The sequence below is a fragment of the Oncorhynchus masou genome, chromosome 6, assembly GCF_036934945.1.
Source record: "Oncorhynchus masou masou isolate Uvic2021 chromosome 6, UVic_Omas_1.1, whole genome shotgun sequence".
Classification (NCBI taxonomy): Eukaryota; Metazoa; Chordata; class Actinopteri; order Salmoniformes; family Salmonidae; genus Oncorhynchus; species Oncorhynchus masou.
The window spans coordinates 35,250,009-35,265,154 of record NC_088217.1 but is presented as its reverse complement, the minus strand read 5'-3'; the positions used below and the strand labels follow the sequence as shown (position 1 = coordinate 35,265,154).

Here is a 15,146-nt window from a genome sequence, read left to right as displayed (position 1 = left end):
TCTGTTCCAGCCCAACACAACTTCTGTTCCAGCCCAACACAATTGACTCAAAGAATCACGGTCATAATGATTGTTTGACTAGTGCTAGACTGTAACAAAGGCCTACACACCCTGTAGCTCTCCAGGACCAGGGTTGGTGACCACTGTTGTAAAAACAGACAGACTCTTTGTGTCTGACTCTCAGTTTAAAGACCTGATTATATCCCAGCAGAGAGGTAAAGCAGTTGTCAGTCAGTCACTACACAGCATGCCCGGAGTGACTGTTTACTGAGGCAGCCATAAAGCTGAGAATCACATCCCGGTCCCACACCTGCCAGCGAAGCGTATCAGTGACAACAACAGGTAAGTAACCTAAACCACTAGGACAGTCAGTCAGAGGTCACTGCTTCAATAAATCCAAAATGAGAGGGATTTAATAGTTCTTATGTTACAAAAGAAACACAGCTCTGAGCCACAACTACCTTTGACTGGCACAGAAATCCCAGATGGACATGTATACTGTTCATGTCAGGATAATCAAGAAATGCTTAACATGAGCAGAGAAATGAGTCATGTAGTAGGGCAAATCATGACAGTGCTCAAGCTGAAACAAGCACTTTGAAGGAGAAAAACACATCAAAGTGTTCATGCGCCAGCAATTAAAAGTGCTGAATTAGGCATTCACAGTGTTAAAGAGGAGAAGGGGAATCAGCACATGAGGTCAGTCACACAAACAAACAAAGTAAGTTAACTGGAAGCATGGGTGTAGCAACGCAGGCCTCTTCATGTCTGCGTGTGTGTGTTTACCCCCTCCACACAAAAAGGAAAGAGGGATAACTTGTTCACAGCACCCTGAGGTTTCATCAGTGTGAACATAGGCCAGTATATCAGCCCCCAATGTGCAGTGAAGTGTTTAGATACACCACTGTAGTCCAAAGTGCATCTTCTGAGTTGTGACATTCTGGCTATATGAGAAAGGACAGAGGTCTGGCACTCTCTAGTGTAACCGATGTGAAATGGCTAGCTAGTTAGCGATGGTGCACGCTAATAGAGTATGGGCTAGGGACGGACTAAAGTGATACTGTTACATTGATGCTGTTGACCCGGATCAATGGTTGCTGCGGAAAAGGAGGAGGTCAAAAGGGGGGTGAGTGTAACCGATGTGAAATGGCTAGCTAGTTAGCGATGGTGCGCGCTAATAGCGTTTCAACTGGTGACTTCACTTGCACTGAGACCTTGAAGTAGTGGTTCCCCCTGCTCTGCAAGGGCAGCAGCTTTTGTGGAGTGTTGGGTAACGGTGCTTCGTGGGTGTCAGTTGTTGATGTGTGCAGAGGGTCCCTGGTTCGAGCCCAGCTCGGGGCGAGGAGAGGGGCGGAAGCTATACTGTTACACTAGCTACAAATGCCATTAAATCAAGACAGACTGAAAAATCTGAGAGTTAGGAAAAGCAGAGATGATGGATGGCCGAGCCACTGTCTGAGCAAAACATTTCACTCATCTCAATATATTTGCCAACATTCATATGGAAAAATTGTACAGCCTATAATAGTCCACATGACTGTAGTTATAGCCTACGTGTGAAATGAGCACAACTCACATTCATTTTGAATACTAGCCCACCTTGTCTGCTCACAAAGTTGTTATAAAACACCTGTTTTTAGTTCCTCATTCACAGACAAGAGCTCATTCTGGAAATCGTAATGTCAAAACATTATACAGTGAGTGTACTGCTCTTTGCGTGACTTACTGACCAGGTGAATCCAGGTAAAAGCTATGATCCCTTATTGATGTAATTTGTTAAATCCACTTCAATCAGTGTAGATGAAGGGGAGGGCAACTTTGATGGGGGTGGGTGCAACAAAAAAACAATTCATCCTGAGGGGCCACAGTGGCTCGTGGGTCTGCGTACCCACATCCAGTAAAAAAATGTTACCAATCTAAGAATGTTCTGCTGACATGGACTAATTGAGTGACTGCTGATGCACAACCACATTTTTGAAATAGCACCTTGTATATTCTATTTTTCTAACTCTCAACAGTAAGTTGAGAACACAACTGAGTCCCCCTCCCCTAAAACAATAAGGTCCACGGGCCTACAAAAGTAGGATGTTCATAATGTTTTCTACAGTGTATAGGCTAAAGCATTATAAAACTGTGCCTAATAAACCAAGATCGCAAACAATACATCAAAACTAATGAAGAACAAAATGGCTGCCAGTAAAATGATAGACTGTTTGAGCTCTAGGTTAACTGACTGACTGAAGTGCAGTATATCCACACCGCATCAAACTCTACAACATTAGAGATGCGTTGAAGGTTACTGTACCTTTTAAACTCCAGTGGTTGAACCTGCAGCTTCATTCTGCAGAGGTCGTGGAGACAGTGTGCGTACTTGGAGATGCTTCCAAGTTTTGTAGCTGAGTCAAATTAATATGTAACAGTCTGCCTGACTGTCTACTGCAATTGCATTTGGGGGGAAAAAGTAAGTGAGATAACAAAATACTTTCCATATCAATATGCACAAAACATTTGATATTAATAGGCCATGATAACAGAATGATTGACATACCGGTACATTGTCTGCAAAAGCAGAGCTTCTGTATAGTGGAATGCCCTCTTTATGTCCAGTCCTATTGATGTGAAATGTCCACCAACAAATTTGCAGCTGCCAATCAGATGTTTGTGTTTCATTATTGTTCAATCAAGTTGAATGATTCAGATTGGCAGGGCATAGAGGATTCTAGTCTATTGATAGTGTGCATCTCAATCGTCTACTCAACAGTGGTTTGCTCTTCTTGTCTCCTCTCCTTCCCTTCATCTGTACTGATGACTAGAAAGGTGATATTTCCAGTGGGAATCTACCATATTGTTTTCACCTATTCTGTGACTACAAATGAGTGTTAAAGAAGGGGATGAGGCCACGAGACTAGATTACTGTGATGCACCCGTAGACTGCATGGAAACAGTGCCACTTTGTGGCTAACAGTGTGTAGTGCCGAGGTTGGGCCCTTGGAGAAAAAGTCTCCTGGAATAGAGCCCCGCAGTGAAGGTTCATAATACCCATAAAACCTAGCGGTCAAACAGGGAAATGGTTCCAATTGTTTTTCCACCATTCATTTATCCTATAGGGAATTTAGAAAACATTTAAATAAGGGCAGTGTTTCATGCAGTGTTTTGATAACCGTGTAAATCTCTCTCAGACAAGGTGACTTTTATAAAAATATTAGGCACTATTTACTCTCAGATTCAAACATTCTAATTAGCATAAAAGTAGGCATGCAAGACTACAAATCCCTGCAAGCTACCTCCTGCACAGCATCTCTAGCTGACACCTTTGCTAACAGGTATTGTTTCAATTTAAAACTTGCATAAGGCATTCATCCAGAGAATCTTACCTTTGGCTCGATTTGGCAGTCTCGTCCAGATCATCATGACATTTGTAGTTCTTTATGATAGCCACATTAGCAGCTAATTAGCATTTAATTTGTGTCGGGTAAATACAGGCAAATATATTAATAAAAGTCACCTTGTCCGTGAGACATTTACATGGTTATCAGAATGTCACACCAGGGTAAGCCTACACAAAACACTGGCCTTATTGTAAGCATTTCTAAAATCCCCTATGGGAAAAATGATGGGAACCATTTCCTTGTTTGACCGCTAGGTTTTGTGGGTATTATGACTCTATGGGCCCCACATCACTCACACATAAAACACAGAGGTCGACATCAGAAAACAACTAGTTAAATCCATATAAAAAGTAGGTTGCCTTTATTAGAAGCCGGGAAACCAAAACATCGTCAACATCATTGTTGCCGTTAATATTTTGTAAGACCACAATATTGTTTTCTTCATCACTGCTCACTTTTCCACAACATGCAAAAGATTCAACAGTTCAACGTTCCCTTTCCACACCACTGACAAAAGCTTCTCGGCTCCATCACCTGTAAGAATCACAATTTTGCTTAAATTGTACTAGCAATGTAAATGTAAGCTACATATAAAATATTAATGAAAAGCAATAGAAATGCAGGGATACTGAAGAAAGCATAGGAAAGTAAGAGCAAATCCATGATTTATCATGGTTATGTCTTCATGTTAAACAGGGGGATTCAAACCTGGGCCTGGAGGTCCAGAGCACTGCTTGTTTTCATCCTTCCCCTCTACTAAGGGCCTGATTCAGACCTGGGACACCAGTGACAGTCATTCGGTTATCGAGCATAAAAAAAGCCCAGCAGTATGGATCTCATATTCCTGTGTTGGAGCCCCTGCTGCCTGAACACAGAAACCCCCTACAGTACAAGCATTCAGTGACATTCAGGAATATGATAGAAGCCCTATCCTAAGATGACCAATCTAAATGAACTCCTAACCCCAAGGCCTTTGTGTAGAAAAGGATTGAATAGGTATACTCAATATGGTCAAAGGGCTAGGGGTCAGTTTGGAATTAGGCAAATAAACATATCCACTGCAGTCAAGAGGGTAACAGTGAAAGTGCACCAGAACCAGGGTCAGCTTGGGTCTGCTCAAACAGCTTCTAGGGCATGTGTTTGCAGTCTTGGGGTCTTGAGTGATTTGGTATTGGTCAGAACACATCATTGGGCCTGAAGGATAGGCTAACAAAATATATACATACAGTCCTCCCCTGGTATGAAAGCTTCGATCTTAGTCAGCTAGGTCTTTTATTTGATTACATGTCAGACACCCCCCTCCTCATCCTCTTTTTCTATGTCAGATCTATGGCTTCGGTTGGTCATCACCAGAGGCAGAGCAGTCATTTGCTGAAGTTCAAAGTGACCCCTAATGCCCTAAGCAGTACTGCAGACTGGGTGGAATCATTTCAGATCTACAGGATTGTCTGAGGATTAGGGGGCTAGGGATTGGTTTAGTATTCACCCTAAACACAATAAAATCCCCTCCAATCCACATGTATCACACCATACACAGTGCCTTCTCTAGTTCAGCAGGACCAAGGGAAAATAAGGCAAGAAGAAACAGATTCAATCTTTAAGCATCCAAACTCGTTTTAATAACTGGTAGAGTTCATTCTCAGCTAAAACAATAATGAATCCATATAGACCAAGAACACTTTCTGATACCATAGGTTTGGCTCAAAAGTTTTTCAACCCAGGGAGTTGAAAAACAGCACTCATTTCATGCTGTCTCTCACCTCTGCACCATTTGCAGATCAGAAACAACCAGGAAGGCATAAGCAGTGGTTTGACCTATATTCCTTCATATTGTTGTCACCTATCCAGTCATATCAGATCTCTGCAGGGCAGAGTAGGGGAAATACAGCTAGTGTTTCTTGGTTGTGGAGCAAAACATTAGCTGGCATCAAGCTTCTGTGAAAGAGGGAGTGAGTATGAACTGAGTGAAGGAGCAGGAGATGATAATAGAATGAGAGAAAGGAAGTGAGTGGAACAGAAAGGAGGGATTGCTGGGTCTGCTCTCCCAGACAGTTATAACACAGCAGAAAAACAGATGGATAGGGTCAACTTTTCTTTAAAATCAAGATAAATTTTATTTCTTTTCTTAAAAAACAAACATTACAAAAAAATCTGAATAGAGAAGTAAAGCAAACCAAAAAAAAAAAAAAAAAAAAAAAAAAAAAATGTATTTGGGGACTCAAAAACAAAAAACCCACTCAATTCAATTTAAAAAAGCTTGGGGTTGCCTGGCACAAAGGGTTGAACAAGAGAGGATGTTCTGTGTGTATGTATCATGCCCAGCAGAGGCATTCAAAGCATCTAACATCTCTGAACCACAAACCAAAGGAAGAGGGCATAGGGTGAGGAAACACCAAACCCTTGAGCGTGTGCTCCATCACACCCTTGCACTGCAGTAATACCAGCACACGGCAAAGACACATGAAGAAGAGGTTCTCGGAGGGCTGATCCAGGACCTGCTTCCATGACCCCCTCAATCACCACATCATTAACCATTTACAGCTCATAGCAGAAGCTCAGAGCACTCACTCTGTCTAAAGCACAATAACACACTGCTACTGCAAAGCAGTGATCTTCAACTCTGTTCCTTCTAGCACATTACTGAACCGTTACATATTCAATAACAAAACAAGCTTTGTGTATGTGTTAAACTGACGGTCCTTGACACAGGACCAGGGCATAACCTCAGAGTAGGGGGAAATATAACAGAGCATTAATTCAACTAAATTAACATTAAAATAACAACCATAAAAACCGTCCTGCTAAAACGTGTTGTGTTTGAGAGTTTCAAAAGCACAGTGTCTGTCTGCACAGTGCTATGGGGTTAGTTGGCCGAGTACCTCAGTGAGGGCAATCTAGATACAGGGAAATAGACAGGAAACACAGACATCATATCCTCCCTCAAGAGTCTCCAGTGTGGCCCTCTCTGATTCGTCAGCGGCGGGTTCCGACTGAACCAATGGGTAGTGTTGCACAGTGAATAAAGTGCTTTGATTGAACACCAGCAGTCCACTGACAAACCAGGATGGGAGAGGGAGACCCTAACCCAGACTGGCTGAACAAACCCAGGGCTCAGTTAGTAATCCCTGATCTAACACTACTGGATAGGCAAAAGCAAGGGTTACACTACATTGCTTGCACCTATCCAGTCATGTCAGACCAGAGATTACTTGAGGAGGAGAGGGGACGGAGACAGGAGTAGAAAGAAAATGGCTGTAGAAAGTGTATTTTTTTATAGAAGGCCCACTTACACACACACACACCTGCAGAGAGAAAACTAACGACTCTACACACCAAGCGACTGTCGAGGACGGATCCATACTAACACTGAGCTCTCAGAAAGGCAAACTAACAAAGCCGAAAGAAACTGTTTTCTGATATTCACACAGACTTGTGTAGGAAAGACTAATGCAGTCACTGCAGAGAAGGAGATGAGAAATGCAAGGAAAAGTGAGCCAGTGGAGGTGTAGCTGAGCAGAGCGGACAGTGATGGGGTGGATGGGACAGAGAGTCAAATCTCACATGTTCTTTCCTTCCATCCCTCACAGCCATATGGTGGTATACATGTTCTCATGCACAGACACTGTCCTCAGTCAGTCATTCATTCATTAGGGGAAGATAAAAACTAACACTAAACAACAACACCACGAGGTTCAAGCCATTGAGCCAGGCCACCACGGAAACTGAAATAAAACCCTCTAAACCAAGAGAAACAAAACAAAAAACGTTAGGTTAAGAGAGAAAGATGTGGAAGGGGAGAGAGGTGGAACTTCTGTGGGGCTAGTCTTCCCCAGAGGGCGCGTCCTCTTCCGAACCGTCCTCTTCTTCCTCCTCCTCCTCTTCTGCGTCTTCCTTTTCCTTCTTCTCCTTCCCAGGTACCTCCTTAGTTTTCTTGGGAGCGGGGGAGGAATCTTTCTTCACCACCTCCTCCTCCTCCTCTTCTTCTTCCTCTTCCAGAGGGCTCTCTGGCTCCTCCTCTTCCTCCTCTTTGGGCGAGCTCTTCTCCGGGGCCTTGGCGGCGCTTGAGCGACCTTTACCCTTTCCTTTCATTGGGCTGGGGGTCACTGGGAGAGGAGAGGCGCACACACACACAGTTAGGGATACACATTCATTCAATTATGTTTTGAGGCTGGGAGGATACAAAAACTTTATCGAAAAACAGCCTGTACAACAACCTATGCTTTTAGTTCTGAAGGATATGGGTGATTGATTCATAGTGAGCAGTCCTACCGGTGGCCTTTAGTCTTGGTTTGGGGGATTTCTTCTCCTTCCTCTCCGGCCTGCTCCGTCTGATCACCTTCTTGCTGCTCCTCTTGCTCTTGGAGCGGCCGTAGTCACTATCATCATCATCCTCAACCATGAAGTCTTCATCACTGCCCGACTCATCAGCTAGAGAGGAGAGGGGGACGAGCTAGTGATTATTGGTCATTTCACCTGACAAATGTCATTTTCCATATTGGTTTAATTTACGCTCCATGAAAGCCATTCATGTGGTTTATTTATAGTTTGTAAAGCACTGTGGTTGATATATGCTCAATGTAATACTGAGTGGTTGACTTACGATCCATGTAGGTCTGCTCAGTGCTGTGTGGATAACTTAAAGTTTCAGTTCACATTTTTGTGGTTGTGTCAGTAGGACTATAGTGTAGAGCGATTGACTTACGGTCTGGGAAGGCCTCCTCTTTGTCTTCGCGTTCCTCGTCCTCGCTGCCCCCGTCTCCCAGCAGGATCTCTCTCTGTTTGGACACTGCCTTGGTGGCAGCCTGGCGCACCGTACGCACCTTACGACTCACCTCCTCATCACTGTCATCTACACACAGAAAGACGTAGTCAGGTTATAACAGTCATTATAACTGGTACACACACACCTCAGTGCATGAGTCTTACCTGCAGGTCGTTTTCTCTTGGGTGTCCTCTTAGTGGGCTTTGCCACCTTGGCTGTTTTTCCCTTTTTCCCTCGTTTAGCTTCAAAGTCACTCCCTCCATCCTCGTCATCCTCCTCTCCAAAGTCGTTGCCTTCATCACTACCAAAGTCATCTGCACCCAAACAGAAACATTCACCACTAGCACAGTCCCAAAACATCTCCTATCCCTAGTCCCCTTTCAATAGCCCAAACCCCTATAACCTTAGCATCATACATTTATCAGAAATGAAGATTTAACAAACATAATATTGTTAATCAACCAGAATGGCTTACCTGCTGAATCATTTTTTGATTTTGAGAGTTTATCATCAGAATCCTCACTGAAACCAAAAACAACAACTGAGCAACAAGCACCAAAGGAGGCAGATACAGTTCCTCTACACATCAAGGCCGGATATTATAGAACCGCTTAATCTTGAGTTGAGCCCTCAGCTCGTATTTCGAAATAATGCTTGACGACAGCGTGAGATGTTCACTGAAGTGCGAGTTCGGATTCAGCCTTGTGCTGCTCTTCTCTGGGCTCACCTGTCCTCCTGAGAGTTCTTTGAACGCTTGCGCTTCACCTCACGAGGAGCCGCACGAGGCTTCTTAGGCTTGTCTGAGTTCCTCCCATACTCCTCATCTACAAGGGAAGGGAAAGGGGGTTACACACTCACAGTTTAGCTACAGAGGAGAGGGGTTGCAGTTGCACACACACACACACTCTCTCTTGCCCTCCCACCTGCATCATCAGACTCTTGGAATTGGGAGTAATTCACCACCTTCTTGTTCCTGTGAAGTAAACAAACAGCCAATCAGAAATTTCCTTTCCTGTTTCTAGTCAGTTAGGAAGACTGTCGTTGTAGGACAAAACATGCAGAAATAATAATCGTCACAGCCTTTCACTGCCGTACAGGTTACATGCTGTCAGAGTGACCCAGTCATCTTACTCAGCCCTCTCCACACAGAGGACACAATAAGGCTAAAGGGTACAAATTAATAGTCTAATGGGGCTATTCATCTGCACCAATCTCAACACACAGGGTAGATTAAAGATAAATGTCTTTTGAATGTCCAATGCTTTATGTGAGTCCAGATGGGCCCAATTATATAATGTTAGCTATGTAGGCCTACCTAGTTCTACTAATTCACAAATACGCTTTTCACAAAATCATGCTGCTCTGAACAATACCGTGCTAGCTGGAATATTGGCCTGAAAATATCTTGTGGTGGTGACTCAAGACCATGCTAGCCCACTGATTGTGTGATTGGCATTGGCCCTAGAAACGAACAGAAGTCTTCAGATTAGAGATTAGACAAACATAACACTAACCCCATCCGGTTCATATAAAATGCCCAACTCTATATGGTTCTTATCTCTAGTAAGAGGATAATGTGTCAGAATGCAGCCAAAGATTTCAGGAGCAACGGGGTTATCAAATCTCAGCTCCCTCTATTCTACCACACTCAGCAGCATGTGTTGCATGCGTTTTAATAATCAAGCTCCCTCACACAGACAGAGAGTTTGAGTAAACTGGTGTCCCACTTCTCCAGTTTCAAGGGCTCATTTGGGAATATGGATGAGTAGAATGGTTGAACCCCCCCCCCCCACCACCACCTCATTGCACTGTGATACAAAAAGTGGCATCTTTGCCTTAAGAGTGGTCAGATAGGCTGTTTGGCAGTTTGAGCTGCCTGGATTTAAGATGGACACCACAGAATGTGCGAATGGCAGCTGTTGTCTGTGTGTGTTTTCTCTGACTTGTAAAAGCAAGCAGAACAAAAACTGGCTACTTTTATTTGACTGATGTAGCTGGCAAGGTAACTGCTGTTTGACATAACAGGAAAAAAATATTTATTTCCGGTGCTGAGTTAGCTAATGTTACATGTCAGTTACACTACTAATGCGTTACATGTTTCAATCCCTCTCGACTGAAGTTCTGTCTGAAGTGAATTTACTAGCTAGCAAACTAGTTGCTACCACAGCCAGTTCAGCTTTAGATACTGCTACCTGACAGATAGCTAGCAGCTAACAGCTGTTGTGTGCATGGAAATGTTTTGTAGCCTTTGTTTTGTCCTGTTTCAACAGAAGTAAATTAACTTAGCTGGTGAAAACTAGCCGGTGTACCATTAGAGCTAGCCAAAAGTTGGCTAATGTTAGCTAGCTAGCTCACTAACTTCAGCTATTATTTTTGCCTCAATCACACTAGACCTGAATCAAACGATGAAACCTGCAGCCAAATGATTGAAGACCGACATTCTGACATTTGACAGAGCAGTGTGAGTTTTTATTAGAAACAGCAGGGTCAGACAACCAGTCAAACTGTGCAGAGGCAAACTTTTGCAGGTTACATTTCCATTTAACTAGGCAAGTCAGTTAAGAACAAATTCTTATTTACAATGACGGCCTACCCCGGCTAAACCCTGACAACGCTGGGCAAATGGTGCGCCACCCTATGGGACTCCCAATCATGGCCAGTTGTGATACAGCCTGGATTCGAATCAGGGTGTCTGTAGTGACGCCTCTAGCACTGAGATGCAGTTCCTTAGACCACCTCGCCACTTTATTATCTCTTTGCGTCTAACACTGGACAAGCCAGAAGATTTAAATAGTTTCAGGCAGTCTGACAAAAGTTGATTTCCAAACTGTATCAATGGTTGATAGGCTTTTTCCAATGACACAAAACAAAAATGTGAGGAAGACACTATTAATGATAATGAATGGATACAAATATGTTGGAATGCCCAGTTATGTTCATAAACTGCAGTCATTTATTTCTGAGCTTATAAGACCATCCATTACGTCGACTAACCGGTACCCCCTGTATAAAGCCTGGGCATTGGTATTTTACTGTTGCTCTTTATTTATTTTTTACTTTTATTTATTTTTTGTATTTTTCTTAAAATTGCATTGTTGGTTAAGGGCTTGTAAGTAAACATTTCACTGTAAGGTCTACAGGCCAACAGGTCTACCTGTTGTATTCAGCGCATGTGACAAATAAAATTGGACTTGATTCATATATGCCAATTAAACTGAATATCATGGACTCAAATGTAATTCCTCTGCTGGAGGTGTAAAACACAAAAAGGGGACATATCTGCACATGTTATGCTCTTGTGAAGGCTGGCTGAATTCAGCATCTTTACAGATTCTCCCTTCCCGCCATTTTTGTTTGCTTGGAAATGTTGATACTGGAGACATATCAGAAGTGTAATCTAGCATTTATAGTGGCTCAGAAATGCATTACCATTAATTGGAAGGTTGGTTATCCTCCCACAATGGATGGCAGAAATGTATTGTATCACTAGATTTGATCCATTACAAGATTAAAGGTATACTGTGCAACTTTCATAAAGTCTTGGTGCCTTATATGAAATACTGTACAACAAAAGGAGTCCATTTAGAAAACATGCCCACTTAAGTGGAGATACCTATTCAGGCAATCCCTAACTGCTGGGCTGCCCAGTCATGGCCCTGGGGGTTTGCCGTACTGTTGGTTAATGAATGTTTCACTAAGATCCTAAAGCTGAGTGGGGTGTGCTGAGTTGGGGCGCTGCAGGGTGGTGGATCCCTAGGGGCAGGACAGGGCAATCCAGCTATATAGTGTGCACAACTTAAAAAGGCTATACAGTACTATTAGGACTATATGAATTACAGTACCCTCAATTATTGGGACAGCTAATCATGTTTTCTTCTTTTGGCTCTATACTCCCAAGTCTGGATTTGAAATCAAACAATGACAATGACATTTAAGTGCAGACTGTTAGCTTTAATTTGAGGGGGTATATTCATCTGTATTGGGAGACCCTTTAGAAATTAGAGCACTTGTTATACATGGTCCCTTAAAATGGGTGGGGACTAAAAGTATTTCGGCCAAATTCACTTGTATGTGTATTAATAGTAAAAAGTATTGGGTCCCACATTCATAGCACACAATGACTACATCAAGCTTGTGACTCCACACATTTGTTGGATGCATTTGCTGTTTGTTTTTGGTTGTTTCAGATTATTTTGTGCCCAATTGAAATGAATGGTAAATAATGTATTGTAATTTTGGAGTCATGTTTATTGTAAATAAGAATAGAATGTTCCTAAACACTTATGAACACACATGAATGTGGATGCTACCATGATTACCCGACAACCCGAATGATAGTGAGAAAGTTAGATGCACAAATATAATACCCCTTCAAATTCTAACCCCCCCTGTTATTGTGATGGTGAGAAAAACAGCTCTACAGGGGGTATTAAAAACAAATAACCTTTATTTAACTAGGCAAGTCAGTTAAGAACAAATTCTTATTTACAATAACGGCCTACCCCAGTCAAACCCAGACAGCGCTGGGCCAATTGTGACCACCTGGATTCGAACCAGGGACTGTAGGGACACAGATGCAGTGCCTTAGACAGCTGCACCACTCAGGAGCCCACATCTACTCACTCATCATTATTATTCATGATTCATTCAGGATTATCTGTAATCATGGTAGAATCCACATTCATGTTGAAATGTTCAGAAACATATTATACGCTTAATTACAATTAAAGTGACCGCAAAATGGTTATATTAGATGCCCAAGAACATTCTGTGGGAGGACCCCTGTCAGGTTATGCCCCCCACTTCTAAAACCAAAGTTTTGCATCTGCACTTCAGGTGACACACTGCTGACCACAGGCCATGCTCAATATTTTTCCACCACCCTGACCTCCCAAAACACAATAGTGACTGGAAGCACCCTTATTGTAGTAGTATAGGCTAACAGTCCCACACATGGTTAAATTAGCTAATGGGAGCGAGGAAGAGTACTCAGTGCAATAAATAATTTTACAAGCGGTTAGATTGCAAGGCCAGGCCCCGTCGCCACCTTGCAACAGACAGGCCGAAAGCTGACCACCACTAGAACAGTGACCGCAATGAGACTAAATATCGAGGGACTGGGACCCGCGAATTACCTGGAAGGAATAGAGCCTGGGTTACCTGCGACGCCACATTGCTACTTTTTTTTGGCATATCAGTGGGCGCAATATCGGTTTCATTGTTTGTGGAAGCCAAATAAACAGGGGCGACTAGTGTGGGCAGACTGGACCGGTGTCAAATGTACAAACGACTGATTTCAGCACCCAAAATACCCCGCAGTTACACACGACATTGTTCAGTATAATTGGGGCCTGAAATATGTATTTTATATATATTAAAACGTAATTTTATGTGACCTCTGCCATCCACACTAGTCGCCGCACAAATCATAAACCGTTGAGTTAAATCGGCTCTTTGCGGTTACAGTGTTGCAACATTCGGCTGGCGCGTGCTTCGTTTCCGATAGCATGCTACATTGTATCAACAAGTATCGTCCATTTGTTGGTGGTTATCTTGAGATACAAAGACGATTTTTTTTCTTCGCTCAAATGCGACCCTTTCGGTCTTTTCAGGCAGTGAAGAGCTAGGCATGGGGGGTGTGGTGACTTCTAAAGCTACTCCGCCCCCTCTGACACACTTCCAGTGTTCATTTACTGCCATCAGTGAAAATGTAGTTCCTCCGCTCTCCCCTTCTCCTACCGCGTTTTCACTGAAAACCAACAAGGCTGTCTTCGGCCTTTTTAAATGTAATTGTTCCCTAGTAATAAAGATATAATATACGACAATTGCATTTTAAATGGAGTTAGTGCAGACGTCGCAAGGCTGCGCGCTAACAATAGCACATACCATGAGCTGATGTCTACCTCTAGCCCTGGTTTTTATTAGCTTTTCAGAGTCTCCCGTGGATGAATGGGTAGCCATATTCCCCAGTCTGTCTCCTTCCAATTTCACGCAAAAGACCAGGCCATGCCACAGTCCAGGGACATATAAAACAATGGTAAATCAGACAAAACATATGGTTAGTGCACCAAATTATGTTCGCGTTGGATCGTTTTTTAGGCATGATTTGCACCAGATGCACGCACACACGCAAAGGTACGCGCAATACAGACATTTCAATCTAACCATGGCGAACATTCCACATAGTAAGGAATCATACTATCAAGTGCGTGCACGACAAGAAAAAAAAACATATACATAAATGTTTAATCAAATAAACGCAACGGTGACTAAAATGCACAACATGGTAGCGACGTGCGTGTTGCCTGCGAAAGGCAACGTGCACACCGTGCAGCCTCAGCGGAGGACATATTAGGAAAAACCTACCTCACTGGTCTTGACATTTTGCAGAAATACTGTAGAGGTTAAGAATGTAAGAAAGGGGAAAGGAAATCTAGAAAAATAAAAACAAAATCGTCCCGCTCTGCAACTCCAAAGGGCGCAACGAGACCTTCCAACTCCAACGCCCCGGCTACAGCGTAAAACTAAATCTAAGGCAACGATTTGTCTTCCAAACGCGATTTTAGTTTAATTTTTTACCTTCAGCTACTCAAAATGGTGAATAAAACAAACTGAAACTGCAGCCTATGCGCAACCTAACCAGTGGCCCTTGGCATAAAAGACCGCCCATCGTCGCCGCTGAGAGGAGAGCATCAACACTCCAAAGCTTCCATTGGGCAGTTTGAATGATAATTTACTTTTTGGTTGGATGTTTAAGTTGCTCATCAAACCCAGTGGTTCAACCCATTTACCCTCCCCCCTTTCAAAGATAGGTTGAGAATGCACTGCTAAGAAAACAAAAAGAGGCCCTCAGTGTGGATGCAAGTTGCCCGAATTTGTGTTCGAAATGACCACAACGTAACTTTCTATTGGGAAATATGCGTGGCCTGCCAGCATGTAGTGAGTTACATGAGTGTCTATAGAAGGCTATGCATTTGTAATTATTTTATTTTCCA

At 43.0% G+C, this 15,146-nt stretch overlaps 1 protein-coding gene across 1 annotated transcript; it reads right to left on the bottom strand.

Moving 5' to 3' along the window:
• Positions 1-4,978: 4,978 nt before the first annotated feature.
• On the bottom strand, positions 4,979-14,824 carry LOC135541988 (nuclear ubiquitous casein and cyclin-dependent kinase substrate 1-like). The gene is made up of 8 exons (XM_064968532.1): positions 14,518-14,824; positions 9,075-9,124; positions 8,879-8,975; positions 8,627-8,673; positions 8,316-8,465; positions 8,092-8,238; positions 7,659-7,817; positions 4,979-7,492 (listed from the first exon to the last, which is right to left on the bottom strand). Exons 1-8 carry the CDS (start codon positions 14,532-14,534, stop codon positions 7,209-7,211), a joined length of 951 nt encoding a protein of 316 aa, XP_064824604.1. The 5' UTR covers positions 14,535-14,824; the 3' UTR covers positions 4,979-7,208.
• Between the last annotated feature and the right edge of the window lie 322 nt (positions 14,825-15,146).